General features: G+C 45.9%; 1 protein-coding gene across 1 annotated transcript; it reads left to right on the forward strand.

Moving 5' to 3' along the window:
- Positions 1-217: 217 nt before the first annotated feature.
- NDUFA11 (NADH:ubiquinone oxidoreductase subunit A11) lies at positions 218-25500 on the forward strand. The gene is made up of 4 exons (XM_048830810.2): positions 218-366; positions 3880-3972; positions 23687-23809; positions 25313-25500. The coding sequence occupies exons 1-4, from the start codon at positions 285-287 to the stop codon at positions 25423-25425; spliced, it is 411 nt and encodes a 136-aa protein (XP_048686767.1). The 5' UTR covers positions 218-284; the 3' UTR covers positions 25426-25500.
- Positions 25501-27946: the final 2446 nt, after the last annotated feature.

Here is a 27946-nt window from a genome sequence, read left to right on the forward strand (position 1 = left end):
CCTTGTGGCCACGCCCCTCACTCGGCATCCGTGCCAGCTAGGCCTCTCCCACCCTCCCCGCCCAGGGGGACTGCAGCGGGGCCCTGCGCCTCAGGGCAGCGGCGGGAATCGAACCTCGCACCGGCGCCGGGCCTCGCCTTGCGCATGCGCGCGGGCGGCTAGCGGAAGTTCTTTCCCAGAGGGGGACGAAGGAACGCCCGCGAGAACGAGAAGGTGCCGCGAGACCCCAGCTGGCCCGCGAGTTCTCGCGGTGCTTTGTTTCGTGCCCTTGCGGAGCCGCGGCGATGTCCGGCTACTGGGAGATCCCGGAGGGGACCGACTGCGCCCGCAGGGCCTGGATCACCGGCCGCCTCGGGGCCGCGCTGGGTGAGGAGACTGGGGTGGCTTCGCAGCCTGCCGATCCCGCTCGTCCCCGTCCGCCCGGGGCGGGGCCTGCCTTGGCCAGGCCGCTCGGCTCCCCTCCGCGCAGCCCCCGCTGGCCGCCATGGCTCGAGCCCGCCTGGGCCCGCGCTCGGCGAGCGCGAGCCTCCGCTGCCGGCCGGGTTGCCGCGTCTGTACCCGCGGGGCGGCTCCGCGCCGCAGCGTAGCCGTATGAGGCCCGGCTTGTGTCCGGCTGGCTCCTGCCCGCCTCTGGCTGCGGCGCTGCTGCTGGCTGGCGTCTACACTACCGCGTTAAGTCGACCTACGCGGTGCAACGCCAGCTACATGCATAACACCGCTGCAGCCGACGTGCCTTGGGTCGAGTCCGGCGGGGTCCACTTAGCTTACTCCTCTCCTCTCCTCCGGGGTAGAGTAGGGGGCTGACTGGGGAGCGATTGGCTGTCGATTTGGCCGTCTTTACTAGACCCGCTAAATCGACTGCTGGTGGATGGATCTCAGCCCTGGTCTGCGCTGGGGGGAGGGGGATCGATCTAAGTTACGCAACTTCAGTTATGTGAATCAGGTAGCTGAAGTTAGCGGGGTGTCTCCACCGCAGTGAGTCGACTGCTGTAGCTCCGCCATCGCTTGTGCCTGACAGGAGAGCCCGCAGGGATTGATTTATCATGTCTAGATTAGATCCGATAAATAGATCCCCGCTGGATCGATCGCTGCCCGCCCATCTAGTGGGTAGTGAAGACATACCCTTGATCCCCACTGTAGTGTAGTCTTGGCCAAATGGGATGAAAGCTGAGCCCTCACCTGCTCCCTTTGTGGGCGGGACTCCAGGAGCTGGGGCTTTAAGCAAAGCATGAAGTCTCACAAAAGCAGCCGGCGCCAGGAAAGGCAGCTTGAAAACTCCTCAGTCCAAAGAGCCCTGGGGAGACCCGCTCCCTTTCTTAAAGCAAGTTATATGCAAAAATTGTAGCCATTAAAGTTGTATTAAGGGCTGAAAAAGTCAAACACTTAAGATGCAAAGTCCAAAAGTTAAAAGTTCTACAATGTTAACCTTGGTCACATTGCCTGTACATAGTTTTCCAAATTCCCTTTTAAATGTAATTGTTAAGGTATTTACCATAAAATTTACAGACTATACAGGGTGGTTAAAGTAGTGCTGTAAGAGCAATATTTGCTTTTGAATGTCCTTGGTTAAAGCATTTCTAAAAGTTAGAAGTGCTCTGTTTGTGTGCATTAAGTAGTGTCATTTTGCCATGAAAGTAATGAATTAGTGCCCTTTTACTGAAATTTTATTTCATTCTTAACATGCAAATCACATTAACCTGGGTAAATTGCTTTATCACCCTTCCTTTATTTCCCCATTGATAAAATGAGATTAACATTTGCCTCATAAGGATATTTGACTTTTAATGGTGAAATGGTTGGGGTGATTCTGAGAGGAAAAGAGTGAAGTATTTTTGTGTGGGGAATGGTCAAATGCTGCATCCCTCTTTGTGCTCTCTTAATATTTATTACTTTTAATTAATGCACAAACACTTTGCATATCTGTAGTATTTTTCATCCTAAATAATCTCAAAGTGCTTTGTAAATTGTAAAGGGATCACTTCACCTACCTCTGACATGTTATCACTTCAGGGGCAGATTGCAGTAGCTATTTTAGCAATGTAAAGCAAAACTATAGCTGGTTTAGGTCAGTGAATAAGTTGTGGTAGCAGTATGCAGTTAATGGGGTGTTCACATATGGAATTTTTCAGGAATGGCCTTTAAATTCATACTCTATCTTAGTCCTGATTACACCTAAAATTTCACACCCTGTGTGACATCGTTAAGTGATCCTAACCCCCACTGTAGATGCAGGTAGGTCAGCAAAAGAATTTTTCCACTGACCTAGCAACCACCTCTTAAGGGTTGTGATTTCTGGAGGTGGTGGTGGGTCTGATCTTCCCCATGCTGCTTCAGAGCTGGCAGCAGCTACAGAGCTTCCTGCAGCCAGGATGGTACCTGGAGGTAGGTCTGATTTCCCCTCCTGCCCCTGAGCAGCCATGCAGGGGAAGATGAAGTCCTGTCCTCCCTATCCCAGTGGACTAGCAGTTTGGGCCCGGTGAATGGTAGGAGCCACCAGCTGGGGCACCCCAGCATTCCCTCTCCCCCACCCCTTCAGTAGCTAGATTTCATGGGGGAGATTTAATTTCACAGTCCATGATGTGTTTTTCACAGCCATGAATTTGGGAGGGCCCTAATCATAAGTGACTGAAAGTTGAGGAAAAAGAAAAGGAGTACTTGTGGCACCTTAGAGACTAACCAATTTATTTGAGCATGAGCTTTCGTGAGCTACAGCTCACTTCATCGGATGCATACCGTGGAAACTGCAGCAGACATTATATACACACGTATATCGGATGCATACCGTGGAAACTGCAGCAGACATTATATACACACGTATATAATGTCTGCTGCAGTTTCCACGGTATGCATCCGATGAAGTGAGCTGTAGCTCACGAAAGCTCATGCTCAAATAAATTGGTTAGTCTCTAAGGTGCCACAAGTACTCCTTTTCTTTTTGCGAATACAGACTAACACGGCTGTTACTCTGAAAGTTGTGGGGAAGTGATTTTCATTTTAGTTTTTGATTCATTTAACACCTATTTAACTTGAATGCTTAATGAAGAGTCTTTGATAAAGAGTGAACATCTTTAAAATGTGAGGGCTGAATCCTGGATGGTGCCGAGCAATCTGGTCCAGTCCAGCAAAGCACCTATGCATGTCCCTGGCACCCTTCCGGATTGAGCCTTGAGGACTTGCAGTAAACTCTGATGCCCCCCAACAAGTCCTCCAACAAAGCCTAGAAAGCTCTGGCTTGATATTATTAAAATAAAAACACAAGCAACAAAAGACTATTCAGAGTAACTGCCTTCTTTCCCAACAAAACACAAAACCGCTTTACCTTTCAGGCCTTCTGTATGCATTAGAAAGAAGCAAAAAAAGGGTTAGAAACCCAATTTAAAATAAAATCCTTTAAATTGCCCTGTAGCATCAGTATGACTCAGCCATGCGTATCTTGCGTTTGGTGGAAGATCAAAAGCGTGGCTGCACCACTAGCCTCGTAAATCTCCTTGAGCTTCAGTGCAGGGGATGACAGGCCCTTTGAATGCAAATCTAATTTTGTTCCCTAGTTTTACTCTTGCACCTTCATATTGCTTGAGATACAGCACAAACAAAGCATAACATCGGGCTTTAGATGGTTAGGCTGAAATCCTGGCTCTATTGAAGTCAGTGGCAATAATCCTCTTGACTTAAATGAGGCCAGGATGTCACCCGTAATGCATCTCTTGTCCATAATACTGGTGGTAATAGAAGTAGTAGAGGTTTCTGGTGCGCATTGTGCCATGTAGGCCAAGCACAGTAATAAACAAGCATGTTTTGTGCTCATGGAACCTGCGTTTAGGTTGTGCTTCTGCACAGGCTCTGACCTGCTGCTCATTAAAACTGTTTTCCCTTTTATAGGCGTGATTGGTTCGGCATATCATATTATATTGTTCCAGCCTGAGTCGGCCTTTAAGGCTGTGCAAACGGCAACCACGAGCACTGTCACGATGGGTAAGGAGACCTTGTTTCTTTCAGCAACTGAGTTTCTTGTATAAAGATGCCTTTATTCAGCTAAATGGACAGCCCATTGTTGAAATTATTGGCCTCTCAAGTAAAGTGACTGGTGAGGCAGGTATGGTCTGGTGATATTATGCGAGGGATTGAGTGCCGGATTTCCTGGCTTCTGTCCCCAGGTCTGCCACTGAATTTATGTTGGCTATTAAGTAACTCAAACTTCACCACTCGGCCTCTGAGTTCCAATCCGTAAAATCCACTTGTAAGGTAACTCTTCTCTTCATGTGCCAGTATATTTATGCTTGTATCTGTAATTTTCACTCAATGCATCTGAAGAAGTGGTTTTTTACCCACGAAAGCTTATGCCCAATAAATCTATTAGTCTTTAAGGTGCCACTGGACTCCTCATTGTTTTTGTGGATACAGACTAACACGGCTATGTTAGAGGGCTTTCCCTCAATCCTCCCACTTCTCAGGTTCTTGTCACGCAGACAGCAAGCAGCAAAAGACCAGAAGTCTGAAGTGCAAACAATGCGATGTTTATTGGGGTTAGTTTCCAAGAAAGCATATTCCAAAGCCCTTCACACCAGTCAGGCTTATCTCTATACGCTGACAAAGTCTGTTCCCCAGTGTCCCCCTTCCCAGTTCTGACGCTGCAGAGTCTTGCCTGTGTCCCTGTTCCCCGTTCCCTATTACCTGTTCCCATTCCCTCCCTTAGCAAACATGATTCCAATTTTCTTTCCACTTCCTGTTTGACCCCAGTTTATATAGTAATATTCTCAGCTATCCCTTAACCAATCTTTTACTGAAATTTAACTAACCAATCCTAACATATTGTAACATAATTCTCTAAACTTATGAGGAGAGGCTGAGGGAACTGGGATTGTTTAGTCTGCGGAAGAGAAGAATGAGGGGGGATTTGATAGCTGCTTTCAACTACCTGAAAGGGGGTTCCAAAGAGGATGGATCTAGACTGTTCTCAGTGGTAGCTGATGACAGAACAAGGAGTAATGGTCTCAAGTTGCAGTGGGGGAGGTTTAGGTTGGATATTAGGAAAAACTTTTTCACTAGGAGGGTGGTGAAACACTGGAATGTGTTACCTAGGGAGGTGGTGGAATCTCCTTCCTTAGATATTTTTAAGGTCAGGCTTGACAAAGCCCTGGCTGGGATGATTTAGTTGGGGATTGGCCCTGCTTTGAGCAGGGGGTTGGACTAGATGACCTGAGGTCCCTTCCAACCCTGATATTCTATGATAAACAATTATATCCTGCTACCCTAATTAACTTACACTTAGCAAAATTAATTATATAGCAGACAGAAACAATTAGAACCAGACAGATTAACAATAGAAAAGTGGGGGCCATAAAGATAAAACATACAGAAATGAGGATTTCACAACCACAACTATTAAGTGATTTCTTGCCTGACAGGATGCTATTAAACTTTGTTTTTTCTTTAACCATCTTTATCTGGTGGTGATAGACACTATCAGGACAGGATTGTATTCCTAACAGCCCAATACCATCTTATTTCAATGTGACTCATTGGGAATGTGAGGATGTGACTGTTCGCTTCCCAGCTTATGGCTGCCCCTGCTGCTTAGCCAAAGGCCTTAGCCTAAGAACAAGGCCTCAGACTATCCTAGTGAGAGAAGGCCCATATGCTGGCAGACTTGTGATTTTGATTCTTTGTTTTTATACCCATGTAACTAGCTAAGTGATAAAAATACACTTAAGTTCTTAAAGTATAGGCCTTTATAGGCAGTCCTGAATGTCTGTATTTTAACAGGCTACCCCTCTGATACTTGACAGCCGTAAAATATTTACATGCACACACTTGTGTGGTGTGAGGCTTAATTAATTTTGGTGAAGTGCTTAGAGCAGGGGTTCTCAAACTGGGGGTCACTAGGTTATTACATGGGGGATTGCGAACTCTCCAAACCCCGCTTTGCCTCCTGCATTTATAATGGTGTTAAATATATTAAAAAGTGTTTTTAATTTATAAGGCAGGGGTCGCACTCAGAGGCTTGCTATGTGAAAGGGGTCACCAGTACAAACATTTAAGAACCGCTGGCTTAGAGATCCTGGTATGAAGGGTGCAGTGTAAATTCAGGACATTATAGTTGGTGTTTCCTTTCACTCTTTCTTCACTACTGCTGCTCTTGAAATGTCAAATTAGTCTGGGTATAAATTACATGTTTTGAGGTGGATAATTTAATATCCGTAACTGTACGTGATAGCTTAAGGAGCTGCTGTCCGGATTCAACACTCTCTGTATTGGTATAACTTAAAACTGAAATAACTTAGGCTATGTCTATACTGGCAACTGAACGACAAAAGTTTTGTCTTTCAGAGGTGTTAAAAAAACACACACCCCATCCAAAAGACAAAAGTTTTGCCGATGACAAGCGCCAGCATGAACAGCTCTTTGTTGGCAGGAGCACTTTCCTGCTGACAATGCTAACACCTCTCATTCAGGGTGGAAGTTTTTCGCTGGCAGGAGAGCCAACAAACAGCAGCAACACAGCCCTGTCGCTAAAAGCTGTGTGGTGTAGACATAAGCCTTACTCCTTAGAGTTTGGACTCTTCAGAGCTGGAGGGAAAAATTTTATGGAAGCAAATCCCATACTTTCCTACTTCTTGTTAGCACTGATGGTCACAAATATCATCAGTTCCTAAGAACTTACTGTGACCCAAAGAACCCCAGAATGCCAATTGGCTAAGGGTTTACTGTTGTGTAACAGCAGTTAACAAACCTGGCAAACCAACAATACCTAACACACTACATTCATGTTGTTTATCCAGAAATGATGTCACGTGAGGTTTCTAATTAAAAAGCTCATATTGTACTGATCCTTGTAATTGTTGCATGATGTATGTACTGATAATATTTAACAAGCTGTGAATATGTACTGAAAATATGTTTTAAAGTCTGCCACCAACCAAAGAGAGAACCAGGTTTCTTCAAGTCAGGAGGTAAGATGTTTATCTGTCTATCAAATATAAATTAAACATGGTAAACCATTGCAATGGAAGCCCTATTTACATACGGCATCAACAGAAAAAGATCACGCAGGGGTAAAAACAAGCAATGTGTGTTCTACTATCTCTGAAGACCTACAGTGAGCTTTGCAGGTATAAGCAGAAGGCAAAGAGACACCTCTTTATCTTTCACCTGAGGAAGTAAATGGACAGCCTATTTACGTTCATGAAAACAAGATCTCAAACAGGCTTGATTGAAATGCTGCAAAAGACATTTGGAGTGAGATAAGCTTCTTTACACAGTCGGTTAGCCTGTTAAAGTTAAGTAGTTTCTAGGAATCATGTTATGATTTTGTTTTATATGTAACCTTTCTGTTTCTATTATCCTAACTCATTCTCTCTTAAATCTTAAAAAAGTGATAATAAACGTATACATAAGAATGGCCATGCTGGATCAGACCAGTGGTCTGTCTAGCCCAATATCCTGTTTTCCTACTAGCCAGTGCCAGATGCTTCAGAGGGAATGAACAGAGCAGTTATCGAGTGATTCATCCCCTGTTCAGTCCCAGTTTCTAGCTTTTCACTATAAATCTGTCTCAGTACTGTGATATTAGACAGGAGTTGATCCTGAGTTGAATCAAACAAGCTGCTGTGTATGCTGTTCTTTTGGGGACAGCTGACTAGTAATTCTGTGTGCTTAGTGGATAAGGGGCTAAATACTACAGGAGAATGCTGGAAAGGGTCTTGGGGACTGGGATACATCTATTGGTTAATCTGCAAGGCAAAGCAAGGGCTGGCTAGCCAGAGAAGATTGTCTGGGTGGCCAACAGACTGATGGTGTCAGGGAGCTGACACCCAGTGAAGCACAAGCAATTGTGGTAGACCCAGGCCAGTTGGGTACAGCAGAGTAGAAGAAGGCAGATATACTGGCCACTGGATAAGCAGTTTTTTGTTCCCTGACTAACCAGAGCAGGGGCTTCTCCAGACTGGGGTGGACTGTGATGAAGTGGGACTGTTCTTAATGTTTCCTCTGAATACTGTAGGGGTGCCTCAGTTTCCCCTATGCATTTCTTAAGTCTCCAGGTGATGGGATAAGGGGGTGTAATTGTTGCAGAGCAAAGGGCTAGTGTACATAAATGGCCGACACTCTGTCTCCTGGCAACTGATGGCCTGGGCCCTTTCCCCCTGCAAGGTGATAGCTAAAGGTGTTGGAGAACAAAGGAATCAGGTAACTTCCTGGCCCGGGAAAGGGACAAAGCCCAGTGGAGAGTGAGATGGTTTGGGCTGGCTGGGGACGAGGAGTGAAGTGCAGACGTGGTTGTCTGGCTCACTGCCCTCCAAAATGGACCCAGCTGAGGGGTCCTGTTCTCTGTACCTATGAGCTCTGTTTTAGACCGTGTTCCTGTCATCTAATAAACCTCTGTTTTACTGGCTGGCTAAGAGTCACGTCTGACTGCGAAGTTGGAGTGCAGGACCCTCTGGCTTCCCCAGGACTCCGCCTGGGCGGACTCGCTCTGGGAAGCACACGGAGGGGCAGAGGATGCTGAATGCTCCAAGGTCAGACCCAGGAAGGTGGAAGCTGTGTGAGCTTCTTGACCTGAAGACAGTCTTCTCACAGAGAGGAGACTTCACCAGAGTCCTGACTGGCTTCGTAGGGAGCAGTTCCAGAGCATTGCCCGGGGACTCTGTGACAACACCTGACTCCAATTAACCTGCAAAGAGTCAGGTGAGGCTGTTAAGCTAATGTGAACACCTGACTCTAATTAAGGCCCCTCTGATACTATAAAAGGGCTTACTCCAGTCAGGCCAAAGAGAGCCAGGGAGCCAAAGGGCAGGAACTGCGGCTGAAGGGCTGGGTAATGAAACACCCTCAAGCAACTGGGAAGGGAGCCCTAAGGTAAGGGTGAAGAAAGCATTAAGAGAGAGAACCGGGGGAGCTGTGGGGAAGTGGCCCAGGGAAATGTAGCAACTCTGGCTGTAAAAGGTCAGCTGCCAACAGCTGCTGCCATTAGGGTCCCTGGGCCGGAACCGGGAGTAGAGGGCGGGCCCGGGTTCCCCCCAACCTGCCACTACAGAAACACCTCCTGGGAGGAGAAGACAGGCCCCTGTCAGGACAGGAGGTTAAACTGTTCTGGAATAAGCCCGTAGGAGTTCTCTCCCCAACCTCCTTGCTGGCTTATGATGAAAAGGGCTCAGTAGACTGTACCCTGGCCCTAGAGGGAGAAGGGTTACGTGGAGGGTCGCAGTGAGCCTCTGAGGCTAGCATAAACTGCCTGGAAGCATGGGACCTTCGTGGACAAAGTTTGAGCTCTGCCGCACAATTCTCTCTCTCACTGGAGGTGAGGGTTGGAGTAGGAAGGTGACTCAGTCCTGGGCACCCTGAGAACTGTCACAGTGGTGTAGTTGTGGCAGGATTTACACACAGTTTGCTGGTTAGCGAAGGATCACACTCTAAGCACTGGTGAATTTGATTCTAAGATTCTGAGAAGGTTGGAAACAGACAAAAATAGGTTACCGTTTATTTTTTGTTTATTTCGGGTAAGGGAAATAGAACAAAAGAGAACCCACAAAGTGAGCAAAAGAAAAGGGGGTGCAGCCATAAACATTCAGCCTGATACAACCTTCAGAGAAACAGCCATACAGTTAGAGCTGGTCAGATTGAAGATACAGTGGACAAGGAATGAGAGCTTCAGAAGTGGGAAGCTTCACAGCCAAAGAGTGACAAGCAGAGAGCAGCACAAGTAGAAGCATATCAGAGAGCCCTGGAAGCTGTACGTCGGCGAACCATGGAGCTTGATGAGCAGAAGTATGAGAAGAGAGCACAAACACAGGATGCTGGAGATGCAGGTATAAAATCCTCAAGCAGCAAGCAGTCCTCCCCAAAAGTCACCCTCCTGGGATAAACTGTGACCTACCTACAGATAGAGGGGTTGTATTGAAGAGTATTTCACCACTTTTGAAAGAGTATGTGAGCTGCACAAGATTGCAGAAGGAAGGTAGGTACCCATGTTGATCTCCAGTCTCTCGGGCAAAGCATTGCAAATGTTTAATGAGATGGACATAGGAGAGGCATTGAAATATGAGTTTAAAAAAAGCTGTGTTGCGAAGGTTCAGAAATATCAAAAGGAATGATAAGATGAGTCCTAGAGAATGAGTATAGAATGTGTGGTTTAATGAAAAAGTGGGCAAAGGGGTAGAGGCTTATGATTTGTTTGACCTCTTTGCACAGGAACACTTCCTGACTACATGCTCTGAAGAAATCAGAGCAGCAGTTTGGGATACAACCCCTGCCACTATACAAGAGGCAGCTGATATTGCTGTTTCCTATGTACAAGACAGACTGTTCAGTGAGCATAGACCACAGAGGGAGGGGCAGAAGCCCAGAGTAAAGAGGGAGTCCCTGTTTTTATCTCTGTGACTCGTAGCAACAAGGAATACGTAGCTGAGTTCCCAGATGTGAACTGTGAGGAAGGAAAGGTAGCTGAGTGGGGAGGAGGCACTTCCAGGCCATATTAAGAAGCGCATAGCAAAGTGTCTCAAGGAGGATGGGGGAGGAGTCGTGCCTCATACCTGAGACAACTCTTAGGCCTTGTCTGCACTATGGGGGGAGATGGATCTAAGTTACGCAACTTCAGCTACGTGAATAACGTAGCTGAAGTTGACATACTTAGATCTACTTACCACAGGGTCCACGCTACGCAACGTCAACTAGACGCTCTCCCGTCAACTCCCCTTGCTCTTCTCGTTCAGGTGGAGTACAGGAGTTGACAGGAGAGCGATCTGTGGTTGATTTAGTGGATTTTCACTAGACCGGCTATATCGACTACCGATGCATCGATCACCGCACGTCAACCCCCCTGAAAGTATAGACAAGGCCTTAGTGCTGGAGCAGAGCAAAGAGCATCTGCCTCCCTAGAGGGTATAAGGAAAATCCTCTTCAGTAAGGCCCAAAATAAGGAAAATGGAAAGTTTTTTTGTAAAAGAGGGAAAAATGTTCAGAGAAGCTCCCCTGGAGAAAAATAGAAGTCCTCGGGAGCCTTAAACAATTGATTGTGCCTGCTAATCATGTGGGGAGTTGATGTTAGGCCATGACTGGTTTTGCAGGTCACTTGGGATCAAGGGGGACATCTGAGAGGTTAAAGAGCAATGTTCATTGGTACAGTGTTCAGAATGAGGTAAAAGAATGAGTCTGGTTACTTACGTCAGAAGCGGAAGAAACCTGTGGGGCACCACAAAAAGGCTCCTTGGGCCCCTTACTACTAATCAAGGAAGCATTTTTCAGAGTGGCTGTGGATATTGTTTGGCTGATGCCCTGGCCAGTCCAGAGGGGAGAGAAATATATTCTGGTAGTAATGGACTTTGCCAGTAGACTTTGCCAGTTGCTGCCTCTAATATAGAGGCTGACACAGTGGCTACGTCTCTGTTCACTGTGTTCAACCGAGTATGTTTTCCAAAGGAGAACTTATCAGGTCAGATTTATGGTCTAGATTATACTTAGTCCTGCCACGAGTGCAGGGGACTGGGCTAGATGCCTTCTCGAGGTTCCTGCCAGTGAAGTCCTATGATTCTATGAAATTTAATGTCCTAGTTATTTAGAAAATTATGGAGAATGTTTGGGGTAAAACAGCTGATATCTGCCCCATAGCAACCAGAGACAAACAATGTAGTCAAAAGGTTCAGTTGGACTCTAAAAACTATGCTAGGAATGTATGCAACCTAGCAGGCAAGTGACTGGGATGTAATGTTACCCTATCTGTTGTTTGCTTATAGGGAGGTACCTCAAGAGTTAACAGAATTCTCCCTGCTTCATATCCTGTATGAGAGAAGGGTCAGAGGTCCCCTGGGTTTCATCAGGGACTCCTGAGAAGGTGGCACTGATGCTAGGGGGAACCAGTGGTTGATTACATACAGAAGGTTATTGTATGGTTGGAAAATGAGTGTACTCAATTTAGGCTTAATCAGTTTTTGCCTTCATAAATTTTCAGACAATCATTGTCACTTACAGTTTATCATATATTTATTCTAGTCAGAGAATAAACAGACAAGATGTAACAGGTGGGGCTCAGGCTTCGGCTCCAGCAAGTCTCACGCTGTGACAAAGTGGGGTTTTATTCATCTTGTCATGTTGCATGTGAGTCTTACTGTCTTATACGAATTCTGAGCATGCCTCAGTTTCCCTGTGTACTGCACCAGTGCTTAGGTGATGGGAACTGGGTGCGTGATTTTTTTCACTGAGGCCTTGGGGCAGGTGAGGCTGCCCAGCAGCTGTCTGCACATAGGCGATGGCCAATACCCTTCGTAACCTGAGAACCAGGAGTGGAATGCGACCAGGTGACACCTTTTGCCCAGGAAGCAGAACAAAGACCAGAAGGAGGAGCAATGGGCGCGTTTGGGGTAGGTTTGCTGGAAGCTGGGCACTCAATTGTGGGGGACTGGAAGAGGGGGAATCCGAGGCAGTAAGGACAAATGCAAAGTACTACACTTAGGAAAGAATATTCAATTGCACAAATACAAAATGAGCAATGACTGTCTTGGAAGGAATACTGCAGAAAAGGATCTGAGGGGTTACAGTGGATCACAAAGTGAATAAGAGTCAGCCATGTAACACTGTAGTAAGAAAACCAAAAGTCATTCTGGGATATATTGTTGTAAGCAAGATGCAAGAAGGAATTCTGCTACTCTGCTCAGCCCATTTAAAGCCTCAACTAGAGTATTGTGTCCAGTTCTGGGCACCACACTTCAGGAAAGATGTGGACAAATTGGAGAAAGTCCAGAAGAGAGCAAAAAAAATCAAAGGTTAGAAAACCTGACCTAGGAGGAAAGATTGAAAAAAATTGTTTAGCCTGGAAAAGAGAGGATTCAGGGGAGCATGCTACACCAGAGTCCTGGCTGTCTTCATGCGGAGTAGTTCCAGAGCATTGCCCCAGTGACTTCGTGGCAGATGGAAAAAGGCAAATATAGTGCCCAATCATCCAGGACCTCCCCCAATTGCCATGAGTTTTCAAAGATAATGGCCAATGGCTCTGCAATCACCATCACCCCTGCTGTTGTGTCCTGGGTGCTGCTGTCAGCAGATGGTGCAGTAGGACTGCTAACCGTCATCATCCACTGCTTCTGCTGCAACTCTGCTCGCCTGCTCTTGTAAATGAGCTCAGTCTCAATAGCAAATTTCTCCATGTTGTCGTCATCCACCGCTTCCGCTGCAACTCTGCTCTCCAGGTGCCATGAATCCACCTCGCAGGACCTCTCGTCGTTCTGTATAAATATCTATTCTCATGGCATCCGTCGTCATCCACTGCTTCTGCTGCAACCCTGCTCTCCTGCAGACACCATACCACGGCAAGCATGGAGCCTGCTCAGCTGACCGCTGCTGTTGTGAGCATTGTAAACACCTCGTGCATTATCCTGGAGTATATGCAGAACCAGGCTAAGAGACGCCAGCACGAGGACGATTTTGATGAGGACATGGACACAGACGTTCCTGAAAGCACAGCCTGTGGCAATTGGGACATCATGGTGGCAGTGGGGCTGGTTGATACAGTGGAATGCTGATTCTGGGCCCGGCAAACAAGCACAGACTGATGGGACCGCATAGTGTTGCGGGTATGGGATGATTCACAGTGGCTGCAAAACTTTCGCATGCGTAAGGCCACTTTCCTGGAACTCTGAGTTGCTTTCCCATGCCCTGAAGTGCAGGAGTACCAAGATGGGAGCTGCCCTGACAGTTGAGAAGCGAGTGGCGATAGCCCTGTGGAAGCTTGCGAAGCCTGACTGCTACCGGTCAGTCGGGAATCAGTTTGGAGTGGGCAAATCTACTGTGGGGGCTGCTGTGATCCAAGTAGCCAATGCAATCATTGACGTTCTGTTATCAAGGGTAGTGACTCTGGGAAATGTGCAGGTCATGGCTGCAGTGGATGTGCTTTGCTGCAATGGGTTTCCCTAACTGGTGGGGCAGCAGGCTAAAAGCATATCCCTATCTTGGCACCGGACCAACTTGCCAACCAGTATGTAAACCACAAGGGATACTTCTCAATGGTGCTGCAAGCACTGGTAGATCACAAGGGACGTTTCACCAACATCAGTGTGGGATGGCCGGGAAAGGTGCATGATGCTTGCATCTTTAGGAACTCCAGGCTGTTCGAGCAGCTGCAAGAAGGGACTTACTTCCCAGACCAGAAAATTACCATTGGGGATGTTGAAATGCCAATAGTTATCCTTGGGGACCCAGCCTATCCCTTGCTCCCATGGCGTACACAGGCAGCCTGGACAGTAGTGAGGAGCAGTTCAGCTGTAGGCTGAGCAAGTGCAGAATGATGGTAGACTGTGCCTTTGGATGTTTAAAAGCTCGCTGGCGCTGTTTGCTGACTAGGTTAGACCTCAGTGCAACCAACGTTCCCATTGTTATTGCTGCTTGCTGTGTGAGAGTAAGGGGGAGACATTTATGGCAGGGTGGGAGGTTGAGGCAAATCGCCTGGCAATTTTGAGCAGCCAGACACAAGGGCGATTAGAAGAGCATAGCAAGGCGCACTGCGCATCAGAGAGGCTTTGAAAACCAGTTTCATGACTGGCCAGGTTTCGGTGTGAAAGTTGTGTGTATTTCTCCTTGATGCAAATCTGCCCCCTTTGTTCATTTTAATTCCTTGTAAGCCAACCACCCTCCCCCCTTTGAAATAAAGTAACTGTTGTTTTGAAACCATGCATTCTTTCTTAAAAAAAGGAGGGGGGGGGGTAACTGACAAAGTTAGCCTGGGTGGGGGAGGAGGGAAGGACAAGGCCACATGGTTTATTGTAGCCACACTACAAATCAAACTATTTGAATGACAGCCTTCTGTTGCTTGGGCCATCCTCTGGAGTGGAGTGGCTGGGTGCCCGGAGCCTTCTTCCCTCCCTCCGCCCCCCTTGCGTTCTTGGGCATCTGGGTGAGGAGGATATGGAATTTGGGGAGGAGGTCAGGTGGTTGTACAATGCATGCAGCGGGGGGCTGTGCTCTTGTTGGCTTTCTTGCAGCTGCACCAGGCGCTTCATCATGTCCGTTTGCTCCCCCATTAGCCTTAGCATTGCCTCCTGCCTCTGTTCTTTGCGCTCACTTAATGCTTTCCTAGCCTCTTTCACTGAATGGCTCCATGCATTCAGCTGTGCCCTATCAGTGCAGGAGGACTGCATGAACTCGGAAAACATGTCATCACGAGTGCGTTTTTTTCGCCTTCTAATCTGCGATAACCTCAGGGACGGAGATGATAGGGGGAGCCTAGAAACATTTGCACCTGGGGGGAGATAAAAAGGGAGAGTAAAATTTAAGACAATACATTTCTGAGAACAAAAGGGAGACTTTCACAGTGAATCAAGCAATTCACAGCAGACAGCACATGTGCTGTAGGTACAAGGTCGTATTTTGCCTTTTATATTGAGCACCTGCCGGTATGGTGACATATCACACATGGCTGGGCAGCAGAATTTGGTTTCCATGCAGCCATGGTAACGCAAAGGGTACGCGGGATTGGCTTCTTATGCATAACATGTAGGAATGGTTTCAAACTGCAGCGCCATCCTTTCCAATGGCAAGCAATGGGTTGAGTTTCACATTTAAAAGGAGGGGCTGTGGTTTTCGGGTGGATGTGTAGCACACACCTCCTCCCACCCCAGCGCGTGTCTATTCTCCAGGATGATCCCTTTTAGCCAAGTGCAAACAGCCCAGCATGAACACGGTCCTTTTACTGTTCCCTTACAAAAAATTCCCCTATTTTCAACCAGATGACCATGAATGATATCACTCTCCTGAGGCTAACACAGAAAGATATAGACCGAATGTTGCTCTAATGTGACCAAAACCCAGGACCATTCGCTGCCATGCTTTATGCTGCAATGATTCCAGAATACTTTCAGGGTACCTCCAGGAGAGCTTCATGGAGATGTCCCTGGAGGATTCCTGCTCCATCCCCAGACATGTGAACAGACTTTTCCTGTAGCTGTACTGGCTGCGAATGCATCCCAATTCTTCAGGGCAATCAAACATTAAACACTATTGCTTTTAAACCCTGTACTGTTGTTACAAATGTGCACTCACCAGAGGTGCCTTCTCCAGCTTCAGCGTCGGGAATCCCGCCTTTGGAGGGTATTGGCTCCGGGGTGATGAAAAGGTCTTGGCTGCCAGGGAGAACGGATTCACCGCTTGCCTGCTGCACATTCTCCTCCTCCTCCTCCTCCACAAAATCGTCCTCCCTGTTGCATGAGACTCCCCCCTTGCAGGTGTCCACGGACAGTGGTGGGCTAATGGTAGGGTCCCCTCCTAAAATGACATGCAGCTGATCATAGAAGCGGCATGTATGGGGCTCTGACCCAGAGCTACCATTTTCCTCCTTTGTCTTTTGGTAGGCTTGCCTCAGCTCTTTAACTTTCATGCGGCACGTCTGTGTTTCACTGTTGTAGCCTCTCTCCAACATGCCCTATGAGATTTTGGCAAATATATTTGCATTTCTTCTTTTTGATCAGAGTTCTGCCTGCACAGATGCTTCTCCCCGTACAGCGATCAGATCCAGTGTCTCCCTTTCAGTCTATGCTGGAGCTCGTTTGCGATTCTGGGGGGACTGCATGGTCACCTGTGCTGCTGAGTTCGCCATGCTTATCAAACAGGAAATGAAATTCAAAAGTTCCCGGGGCTTTTCCTGCGTACCTGGCTAGAACATCGGAGTTCAAAGCGCTGTCCAGAGTGGTCACAATGGAGCACTCTGGAATAGCTCCCAGAGGCCAATACTGTCAATTTGCATCCACATTACCCCAAATTCGACCCAGCAAGGTTGATTTTAGCACTACTCCCCTTGCTGGGGAGGAGTACAGAAGTCAATTTTAAGAGCCCTTTAAGTCGGTGGAATGGGATTGGTTGTGTGGATGCATTCATTTTAAAATCGACCTAATGTGGCTAAATTCGACCTAACCCTGTAATGTGGACCAGGCCTCTGTTAAGCCAAGCTGGTCACCTGCCGTGTTTGCTATTCTTTCTGCACATCGGGATGGTTTGTTCTCGTGCCCTCAATAAGGCTTCTTTAAAATACAGCCAGCTCTCCTGGACTCCTTTTCCCCCTCATATTAGCCTCCCAGGGGATCCTGCCCATCACTTCTCTGAGGGGGTCAAAGTCTGCTTTTCTGAAGTCCATGGTCTGTATTCTGCTGCTCTCTTTTCTTCCTTTTGTCAGGATCCTGAACTTGACCATCTCATGGTCACTGCTGCCCAGGTTGCCACCCACTTCTCCTTCCCCTACCAATTGCTCCCTGTTTGTGAGCAGCAGGTCAAGAGGAGCATGGCCCCTAGTTGGTTCCTCCAGCTCTTGCACCAGGAAGTTGTCCCTAACACTCCCCCAAAACTTCCTGAATTGTCTGTGTATTGCTGTATTGCTCTCCCAGCGGATGTCAAGGTGATTGAAGTCCCCCATTAGAACCAGGGCCTGTGATCTGGAAACTTCTGTTAGTTGTCCAAAGAAAGCCTTGTCTACCTCATCCTCTTGGTCTCGTGGTCTATAGCAGATGCCCACCATGACATCACCCTTGTTCTCATCTCGAAACTTAACCCAAAGACACTCAACAGGCTTTTCTCCAGTTTCATACTGGAGCTCTGAGCAACCATACTGCTCTGTTACATGCTGTGCAACTCCTCCATCTTTCCTCCCCCACCTGTCCTTCCTGAACAGTTTATACCCATCCATGACAGTGCCCCAGTCTTGTGAGTTACCCCACCAAGTCTCTGTTATTCCAATCACATCATCCTTCCTTGACTGTGCCAGGACTTCCAGTTCTTCCTGTTTGCGTCCCAGGCTTCTTGCGTTTGTGTACAAGCACCTAAGATAACTAGCTGATGGCCCTACTTTCTCAGTATGAATCAGGAGGCCTCCCCTGTTGCATCCTCCTCCTTGTGTTTCCTCCCGGTATTCCAGTTCCCCACTTACCTCAGGGCTTAGGTCTCCATCTCCCAGCGAACCTAGTTTAAAGCCCTCCTCACTAGGTTAGTAAGCCTGCCTGCGAAGATGCTCTTCCCTGTCTTTGGTACGTGGATCCCATCTCTCCACAGCAGTCCTTCTTCCTGGAACAGCATCCCATGATCGAAGACTCCAAAGCCCTCTCTCCAACACCACTTGCATAACCATGCATTTACTTCCACAGTTTGATGGTTCCTACCTGGGCCTTTTCCTTCAACAGGGAGTATGGATGAGAACATGACTTGCGCCTCAGACTCCTTTATCCTTCCTCCCAGAGCTGCATAGTCTGCAGTGACCCGCTTAAGGTCATTCTTGGCAGTATCGTTGGTGTCCACATGGAGAAGTAGGAAGGGGTAGTGGTCCAAGGAGGCCTGGGATTATTTTAAATTAAAGCTGCAGAAGCTATCGGAAGCCTGCATCCCAAGAAAGGGGAAAAAATTCATAGGCAGGAGTTGTAGACCAAGCTGGATGAGCAAGCATCTTAGAGAGGTAATTAAGAAAAAGCAGAAAGCATATAGGGAGTGGAAGAAGGGAGGGATCAGTAAGGAAAGCTACCTTATTGAGGTCAGAATATGTAGGGATAAAGTGAGACAGGCTAAAAGTCAAGTAGAGTTGGACCTTGCAAAGGGAATTAAAACCAATAGTAAAAGGTTCTATAGTCATATAAATAGGAAGAAAACAAAGAAAGAAGAAGTGGGACCGCTAAAAACTGAGGATGGAGTGGAGGTCAAGGATAATCTAGGCATGGCCCAATATCTAAACAAATACTTTGCCTCAGTCTTTAATAAGACTAAAGAGGATCTTAGGGATAATGGTAGCATGATAAATGGGAATGAGGATATGGAGGTAGACATCACCATATCTGAGGTAGAAGCGAAACTCAAACAGCTTAATGGGACTAAATCGGGGGGCCCAGATAATCTTCATCCAAGAATATTAAAAGAATTGGCACAAGAAATTGCAAGCCCATTAGCAAGAATTTTTAATGAATCTGTAAACTCAGGGGTTGTACCGTATGATTGGAGAATTGCTAACATAGTTCCTATTTTTAAGAAAGGGAAAAAAAGTGATCCAAGTAATTATAGGCCTGTTAGTTTGACATCTGTAGTATGCAAGGTCTTGGAAAAAATTTTGAAGGAGAAGGTAGTTAAGGACATTGAAGTCAATGGTAAATGGGACAAAATACAACATGGTTTTACAAAAGGTAGATCGTGCCAAACCAACCTGATCTCCTTCTTTGAGAGAGTAACAGATTTTTTAGATAAAGGAAACGCAGTGGATCTAATTTACTTAGATTTTAGTAAGGCGTTTGATACTGTGCCACATGGGGAATTATTAGTTAAATTGGATAAGATGGGCATCAATAGGAAAATTGAAAGGTGGATGGGGAATTGGTTAAAGGGGAGACTACAACGGGTCCTACTGAAAGGTGAACTGTCAAGTTGGAGGGAGGTTACCAGTGGAGTTCCTCAAGGATCAGTTTTGGGACCAATCTTATTTAATCTTTTTATTACTGACCTGGGCACAAAAAGTGGGAATGTGCTAATAAAGTTTGCAGATGATACAAAGCTGGGAGGTATTGCTAATTTAGAGAAGGACAGGGATACCCTACAGGAGGATCTGGATGACCTTGTAAACTGGAGTAATAGGAATAGGATGAAATTTAATAGTGAGAAGTGTAAGGTCATGCATTTAGGGATTAATAACAAGAATTTTAGTTATAAGCTAGGGACGCATCAACTAGAAGTAACGGAGGAGGAAAAGGACCTTGGAGTATTGGTTGATCATAGGATGACTATGAGTTGCCAATGTGATATGGCTGTGAAAAAAGCTAATGTCATCTTGTGATGCATCAGGAGAGGTATTTCCAGTAGGGATAAGGAGGTTTTAGTACCATTATATAAGGCACTGGTGAGACCTCACCTGGAATACTGTGTGCAGTTCTGGTCTCCCATGTTTAAGAAGGATGAATTCAAACTGGAACAGGTACAGAGAAGGGCTACTGGGATGATCCGAGGAATGGAAAACTTGTCTTATGAAAGGAGACTCAGGGAGCTTGGCTTGTTTAGCCTAACTAAAAGAAGGTTGAGGGGAGATATGATTGCTCTCTATAAATATATCAGAGGGATAAATACCAGAGAGGGAGAGGAATTATTTAAACTCAGTACCAATGTGGACACAAGAACAAATGGATATAAACTGGCCACTAGGAAATTTAGATTAGAAATTAGACGAAGGTTTCTAACCATCAGAGGAGTGAAGTTTTGGAATAGCCTTCCGAGGGAAGTAGTGGGGGCAAAAGATCTATCTTGCTTTAAGATTAAACTCGATAAGTTTATGGAGGAGATGGTATGATGGGATAACATGGTTTTGGTAATTAAATATTCATGGTAAATAGGCCCAATGGCCTGTGATGGGTTTTTAGATGGGGTAAGATCCAAGTTACCCGGGAAAGAATTTTCTGTAGTATCTGGCTGATGAATCTTGCCCATATGCTCAGGGTTTAGCTGATCGCCATATTTGGGGTCGGGAAGGAATTTTCCTCCAGGGCAGATTGGAAGGTCCTGGAGGTTTTTCGCCTTCCTCTGTAGCATGGGGCACGGGTCACTTGCTGGAGGATTCTCTGCTCCTTGAGGTCTTCAAACTACAATTTGAGGACTTCAATAGCACAGATATAGGTGTGAGGTCTTTTTTAGGAGTGGTGGGTGAAATTCTGTGGCCTGCATTGTGCAGGAGGTCAGACTAGATGATCATAATGGTCCCTTCTGGCCTAAATATCTATGAATCTATGAATCAGACACAGTCACATTCTGATTTCTAGCTCCAGGCAAGCAGCAAACTTCTCAAGTTTCTCGGTCTAGATGACAGGTGGATGAATCTGTCCCCCTTAGGAGGGAATCCCCAACCACCACCACCCATCTCCTCCTCTTGGGAGTGGTGGTCATGGAACCCCCATCCCCAGCACAATGCATCCCATGCCTTTCAGTCAGTGGGGTCTCCTTCTGATCCCTTCCCCCAGATGACTCTTCCAAACCAATCTCCACCGTAGTACCTGTGCAGAGAGCCTGAAAACGGTTTCTTACCTCTATCTGCACTGGGGGTACGTGGGTTCTCCTCTTGCTTCTTCTGGGGGTCACGTGCTGCCAGTTTTCTTCCCCATTCTGCACTGCCCTCTCTGATTCTTCAGCATGCTGTGCCTGCACTACCAAACGCTGACTTCTATCCAGAAACTCTTCACTTTCTCTGATGCAACGCAGGGTTGATACTTTGATCTCTAGTCCTTTAACCTTCTCTTCCAATATGGAGACCAGCTTGCACTTCATACAGATGAAGTCACTTCTATCCTCTGGGAGAAAGACAAACATGGCACATCCTGTGCAGGTCACAACAACTGATCGCTCACTATCCATATTGTCTTCCTTCTAAGAGCCTCTTCAGATAATGTATTTACTGCTCACAGAAGCCTGAGAGGCAAAAATTCTGTGGGAACTCCGCCCCCAGGCAAACTCCCTCTGTTCGCAGCTCACTCAGTTCACAAGTGGCTGCTTCTTTTTATAAGGCTTCTGACTCAAAACAATTGCCCCGGCTCAAAGCCTTCCCTCCAATCAACCACTCAAGGCCCACCTGCAACAAAGCACTCCCAAATCACACTTTTCAAACAAACCACCACACAATCAAACAGTCACACTTTTCAAACAAACAAACAAACACATGGTCAAACAGTCCCGGCAACTAGCACCAGTCAAACAAATGGTCACAGCAGACAGACGCTCGGATATTCAACCCACCAGCTCACAACACGGCCCCACAGTGCAGCACTCACCGTAGCTCCTCTTGGATGGTTCCCAGGCAAACTCCCTCTTTTTGCTTCTCTGTTCGCACTAGGCGGCTCCTCGCCTAAGCTAGCCAGTGAGCTAGCCAGGGAGGCACTATGGGATATTCTGTTGTGAAAGGTTTCAGAGTAACAGCCGTGTTAGTCTGTATTCGCAAAAAGAAAAGGAGTACTTGTGGCACCTTAGAGACTAACCAATTTATTTGAGCATAAGCTTTCGTGAGCTACAGCTCACTTCATCGGATGCATACTGTGGAAAGTGTAGAAGATCTTTCTATATGCATGAAAAAATGCTTTGTGTGTATATAGAAAGATCTTCTACACTTTCCACAGTATGCATCCGATGAGGAGAGCTGTAGCTCACAAAAGCTTATGCTCAAATAAATTGGGTAGTCTCTAAGGTGCCACAAGTACTCCTTTTTCTTTCTGTTGTGAAACTTCATCAGTCTCTTCTGTTGACACTGTTGTGCTCTGGATAAATAGTGAAAGCATGACCCAGTGACTCTTAAGTGTTTATCTACGGTGAAATAGTCATTTGGCCAGAGACAGAATGGGAATCACGCTGTAGTTCAGTGGTTAGGGTACCCACCTGGAAGGTGGGAGACCCTGGGTCCAGTCCCTTGCTTTAGTCACTTTTTCATTAATTATCCACAGTGGAACAGCTTCAGCAGGAGAGACTGAGGGTGCCTCACATCAGAATAGCCCATAGCTCAGGGGTTAGAGCAGCCTCCTGAGAGGTGGAAGACCCCAGTTCAAATCCTTTCTCCCCATCTGGCAGAACTTGGTTATCCCAAAGCCCAGGGAGTGCTCTAACCACTGAACTAAAAGTTACAAGGTGGGTGGCACCATCTCCCTCCAGCTGGATTTGAATGAGACCCAGTCTGGGAAGCTGTCTCTAAGCATCCATGCCTACTGTAGTAGGCCTCTTAGGTGGCTGAATGCTTGTCCTTCCCTGGTTCATGAATCATTCTGAAGCATAGGCAGGAGTAGGTGTCTGGATGCTTATGCAGTGAGGAAGCAGTGCATGTACCCAGAAGCAGGATTTTTCAAGGTCTGTCATCTAGGAAGCTTAGCTGACTGAACCTAGTTGGGTTGCAATCCTTCCTCAGACACTTCCTAAGAAGATTCAGTGCGTATATTGGGGGAAATGCTAGCAAGAAAGAGTGCAGAATAGTGGGGTGGAGTTTAATATTCGTGACGTTAGGAAACTAATAATCCCTTTAGCAGTCCTCACTCCTGAAAAGGAATTTGTTGATCGTTATTCCTAAGGCCACCCAGTAGTTTGGAGGTAGGTGCTCTGCATTACTGCATGAGATGCTGTATTTTGATTCCCAGGTCCAAGATGGCAGAAGCATGGAGGCTGGGGTTGTGTGCTCAGTCTGTTGGGATAGTTTCATGTTCTCTAGTGCTCTTTTTAGCAAGAACTGGCATTGATAAGTTCTAATTGAAAACTGGTGTAGAGCCTTGTAATGTAATGCTAGTTTACAGTCTATAGGCTGACTTGTGACTTGTATCATAAACACCCTTCTGAGTTCATGCCCAGGGGAGAATGTGCACCGAAAAGAGAGTAGACTTAGAAGAGAGGGTATAGAGTTGCCCGGGTGCGGGGAGTGTAATAGCATATCTGAACAAACAGGAACTTGTGTCACAAAAATGGTTTGATTTGTTTTCTGGCAGCTTTTTGCTTACACAAAACGTGGGAGTGTGGATGCTGAATCCAGCTGGTCAGGCTGTCTGCTTCACCTGACTAGAAAATGCCATTTTTCTGTGACTTACTGATATTTGTTCATGGCGATAAATATTTAGAAGGGTAAAACCATAGCTTTTCTGGCTGTTCCTGGTGCACCAGGCCTCTGGGTAGTATGTTTTCTGCTCTGTAGATCTCAGTTACTTGCTTGCTGTACCCATTACTATTTACCTTTTCCTTACAGCTACTTTGGGAGCAGTATTTGGATTGACCACTTGCCTCAGTGCCCAAGTCCGGGAGGATCCGGAGGATGCCCTGAATTATTTCATAGGAGGTTGTGCATCAGGCATTGTCTTGGGTGCAAGAAGTAAGTTGTGGTCAGCATAGAGGTTGAAATGTATCAACAGCATGAAGTATTTTTAATGTATTTATATAAATTCTATAAAATTGTCTAATTCTTAAACCCCTGCATAAAGGAAGTTACCTCCTTCCCATGGAAGTGTATTGTTTGATGCATAAGAATCTAGTCCATGGATATGATTAATATATTAAAATTGGATCTGTTTAGTTATCATGGTGATATGCACATCTCTCAAACATCAGTCTTTAATTGCCTGTAGTGGGCCACTGAAATGAACCCCATCTCAGTTAACAAATTGCTCACCAAGGAAAATTGCAACATGCCCTCATAGATTCAGTCCTTTCAGGAAAAGGCATCTCCCAGAAGATGAGTGGAGGCCATGCCAAATTCAGAAGAGCTACATTGGACCAATCCAGACTGGTTAAGGTCCAAAAAATTAAGCTGCTCCGGTCTGGCACCAAAATAAACATTGATAGATCGGGGGGCCAAAGCTAGCTTCAAAGATGAACTGCAAAAAAAAAATGGAGTTAACCCCAAAAGCCAGCTTGTGGGTACAGAACAGAGTTTAACTACTCTCGGACATTATTTTTCTCTGAAATTCTCTTGACACCTCAGTTCATAGAAGATGACCCAGAATACATCACTGTGACATTGGATACCAGAAATCCTGTTGCAATCCATGATGCAACCCAGTAGTGCATCCTGGGATATCTTCAGCAAACCGAGAAAGGTTTACAGAGATTAGGGAAAGAAGGCTGCGCTTGTTTTTATGCTGAATGCACCTGCAGCCTAGCTAATGGGGCAATATGTCTGTTTAAATTGTAGTTCTGATCTCAAATGTGATGATGTAACCAGTTAACTATGGGGCTCCATGCTTACTGTTTAACAAATGCAACTCATTTTTCATGTAAAGAGGTGTTCTTAATTTAGCTGCTAGCTCTGCAAATTCTCCATGTACTCTGAGAGACAAGCTGATTTCTTGCCTTTTGCACATCACTAACAGTTAGGCCCTTAGGGATACTTATGGAGCCCTATTTTCTTCAGTGGGTTTTCTTCAGGTATAGATGATTTGAACTTAAAAAATGTTGATCAGGAAGAAATCAAATCTGGCTCTACTTTTCTTAGCTGTGTTGGCTGAGTTAATGGGAGTAAATTAAGTTAATGGGAGTAAAAATTAATTAAGTTAATGGGAGTAAAAAAGTTAATGGGAGCAAGTTAATGGGAGTAAAAACCAGGGAACATTTTAGTTCCTAAAGTAAGCAGTTAGGACTTGATTCACATAGCAGACGGGTCTGTGGGATAAGGGCTTGATACCTCAAAAACTGCCTGGGTTGGAAGCAGGAACACCATGTATCTTTAAGAAAAGAAATCCTAAATTTCTATTTTCCATCGGCCCTTTGGGCTGCCTGTAGTCAAATATCAGTATCAAAAGAGAAATCCAAGTGTGTTAAGATTTACTCCTACTTTATACTGCTAACTTAACATGTCTTTCTTTCATTCTCTTCCCAGCTCACAGCTATGCCACGGGTTCCTCGGCATGTGTGGCGCTAGGACTTCTGGCTGCTTTTACAAAGATAGGCAAGCGAGAAGGCTGGAGGGTAACAGGACCTCCCAGACTCTAAATGTAGGCTGGCTCCTGTCTCCGAAATGTTTTTCAAATGTTCTGTGTAATAAATTATCCTAGAATAACAAAGATACTGCTGACTCAGAGTGTCTCTCATTGACTTTGAAGTTGAATGAAGTGTGAATGATACTCAATGAACATAGTTTTATAAATCAAATAGTAACTGAGATGCCGGGAGATCTAGTAGTCAGAGCAGAGAACTAGGACTTGGGACTCCTGGGTTCTATTCTAGGATGTGCTGCGGATGTGCTGCTGATGTGCTGCGTGACCATAAGCAAGTCACTTTGTCTACATACTTCTGTATTATTGCAAAAAGAGATTGAGAGGGAGAACTAGAGTGAAAGTGTGTTTGTCTTTAGAAGATTCCTCTCCTTGTCTGAAGAAGAGAAATGATGAATTGACAGCTTCATTGATTCCAGCAGAAGGTGCATGGATGTACCAGATGTAACACAGCTTGTAATGTATTTTGTCACATCTACAAAAGCCAAGGTACTATAGGCATTACAAAATCCATTATACAATGTACAAAATGCATTAGAGGCACTAATTTCAGGGAAAGTACAAAATCTTGCAGTCTAGACCAGAACTTTCATTTTTCACGGTATCTGGCTTTCACGTGACTTGAAGTGGGCACATCTTATTTGAATTAGAGAGTTCAGGGGCCATTTACTGAGCCTTCTAACAATGACTCACTGAAGTTAACAAACACTTCAATTCAAACATAACACTGTGTCGGTTTAGATTCAAAGTAAAACAAGTTTCAGAGTAGCAGCCATGTTAGTCTGTATCCGCAAAAAGAAAAGGATGCTCAAATAAATTTGTTAGTCTCTAAGGTGCCACAAGTACTCCTTTTCTTAAAGTAAAACAAGTTTATTAACAAAGTCAGAAATGGTTATCAGCAAGTTAAAGTGAAAAACACTTTCTAGTGAGTGAGACTTATCAGTCACTGTGGCCTCCAGTATGCCAAGGAATTGCCATTTTACTACGATTGGCAGTTGCACCTGGATGGAGGCATCGGCCTTTCCTTTGACTGAAAGAAACCTGTTTACTAACTCCGCAGATTTGGCCAGTTGAAACACATTTTATTGCCATATTTTCTTCACATTTGTATAGTCCTTTGGGTATTTGCCCCAAGTACACCATGCAAGCATATTAATGGTCAGTGTGATATTAGTTTTCCAATGATACCTCACACAACACCTATTAGATACAGACTATGACATAAGAGAATTGGGGTACATTCAACTGGTCAGGCCAGCTGAAACTCAGTACCTGATACCAATGAGCCCCTTGTCCTCTGGATTGGGGGTGCTCTTAGGATCACAGTAGTTTTTGCCATATTCTGGGAAGTCATCTCCCTCTTTCCAAAACCAGTCTGTCCAGCCACCTCTCAAGGAGATGGATTAACTATCCCGATGGGAGAATCCATCCATCACCATAGTAAGAGACTACATTGAAACGCTACAGTGCCACAGTTTCAACATTTCAAGTGTAGACTAGCCCTAATATATGACTCCCCACAGAGGGATTTCCACTAGCCTCTGCAGAAAAGGACCTAGGAGTACAGTGGACGAGAAGCTGGATGGGAGTCAACAGTGTGCCCTTGTTACCAAGAAGGCTAATGGCATTTTGGGCTATATAAGTAGGGGCAGTGCCAGCAGATTGAGGGACATGATTGTTCCCCTCTATTCGACAGTGATGAGGCCTCATCTGGAGTACTGTGTCCAGTTTTGAGGGAGGTTTAGGTTGGATATTAGGAAAAACTTTTTCACTAGGAGGGTGGTGAAACACTGGAATGCGTTGCCTAGGGAGGTGGTGGAATCTCCTTCCTTAGAAGTTTTTAAGGTCAGGCTTGACAAAGCCCTGGCTGGGATGATTTAATTGGGGATTGGTCCTGCTTTTGAGCAGGGGGTTCGACTAGATGACCTCCTGAGGTCCCTTCCAACCCTGATATTCTATGATTCTATGATAGCCCTTGTACATGGCATTAGAGAGAAAAGCAATGAGAGAGCAGGGTCTATTTCTGTGCAGAATGCCTCCTCCTCTTGAGGCTGACCCAGCACTTGGCAGAGGTGACTAGAAAGATCCCTGACTCCAAGAAATGAATGAGTCCCAGGGGTTTCCTTCCCATGGCACAGTCCCCATCATGCTCTCACATGGCTCTGGGTGAACCAAGCCTGGGTCTGTAGTGCTCAGGGCCCTGTATGTGACCACATATTAGGTACGTGAGCACACAGTTAGTTCATGCACTCTGTGCTCACACACAGAGTGCTCATGCTACGTACATAAATGCTCACATTCGGTGTGCACACGACATGTGAGCACACACACTGCAGAAAAGCTCATGGACATATGACTCATGTTCAAATGCACTCGCAAACTTCAGGAGCAGACACTAAGCATGCCTGCAATCGCTGTGTGAATGGGGTTAATATGAATTTACCAAGGTTGCAATTGGATTTTAAGATGAAGTCTGACAAAATAGTTTTGCTAATTTGGTAAGTGTGGTAGCCAATATC

This window comes from Caretta caretta, chromosome 25 (genome assembly GCF_965140235.1).
Source record: "Caretta caretta isolate rCarCar2 chromosome 25, rCarCar1.hap1, whole genome shotgun sequence".
Classification (NCBI taxonomy): domain Eukaryota; kingdom Metazoa; phylum Chordata; order Testudines; family Cheloniidae; genus Caretta; species Caretta caretta.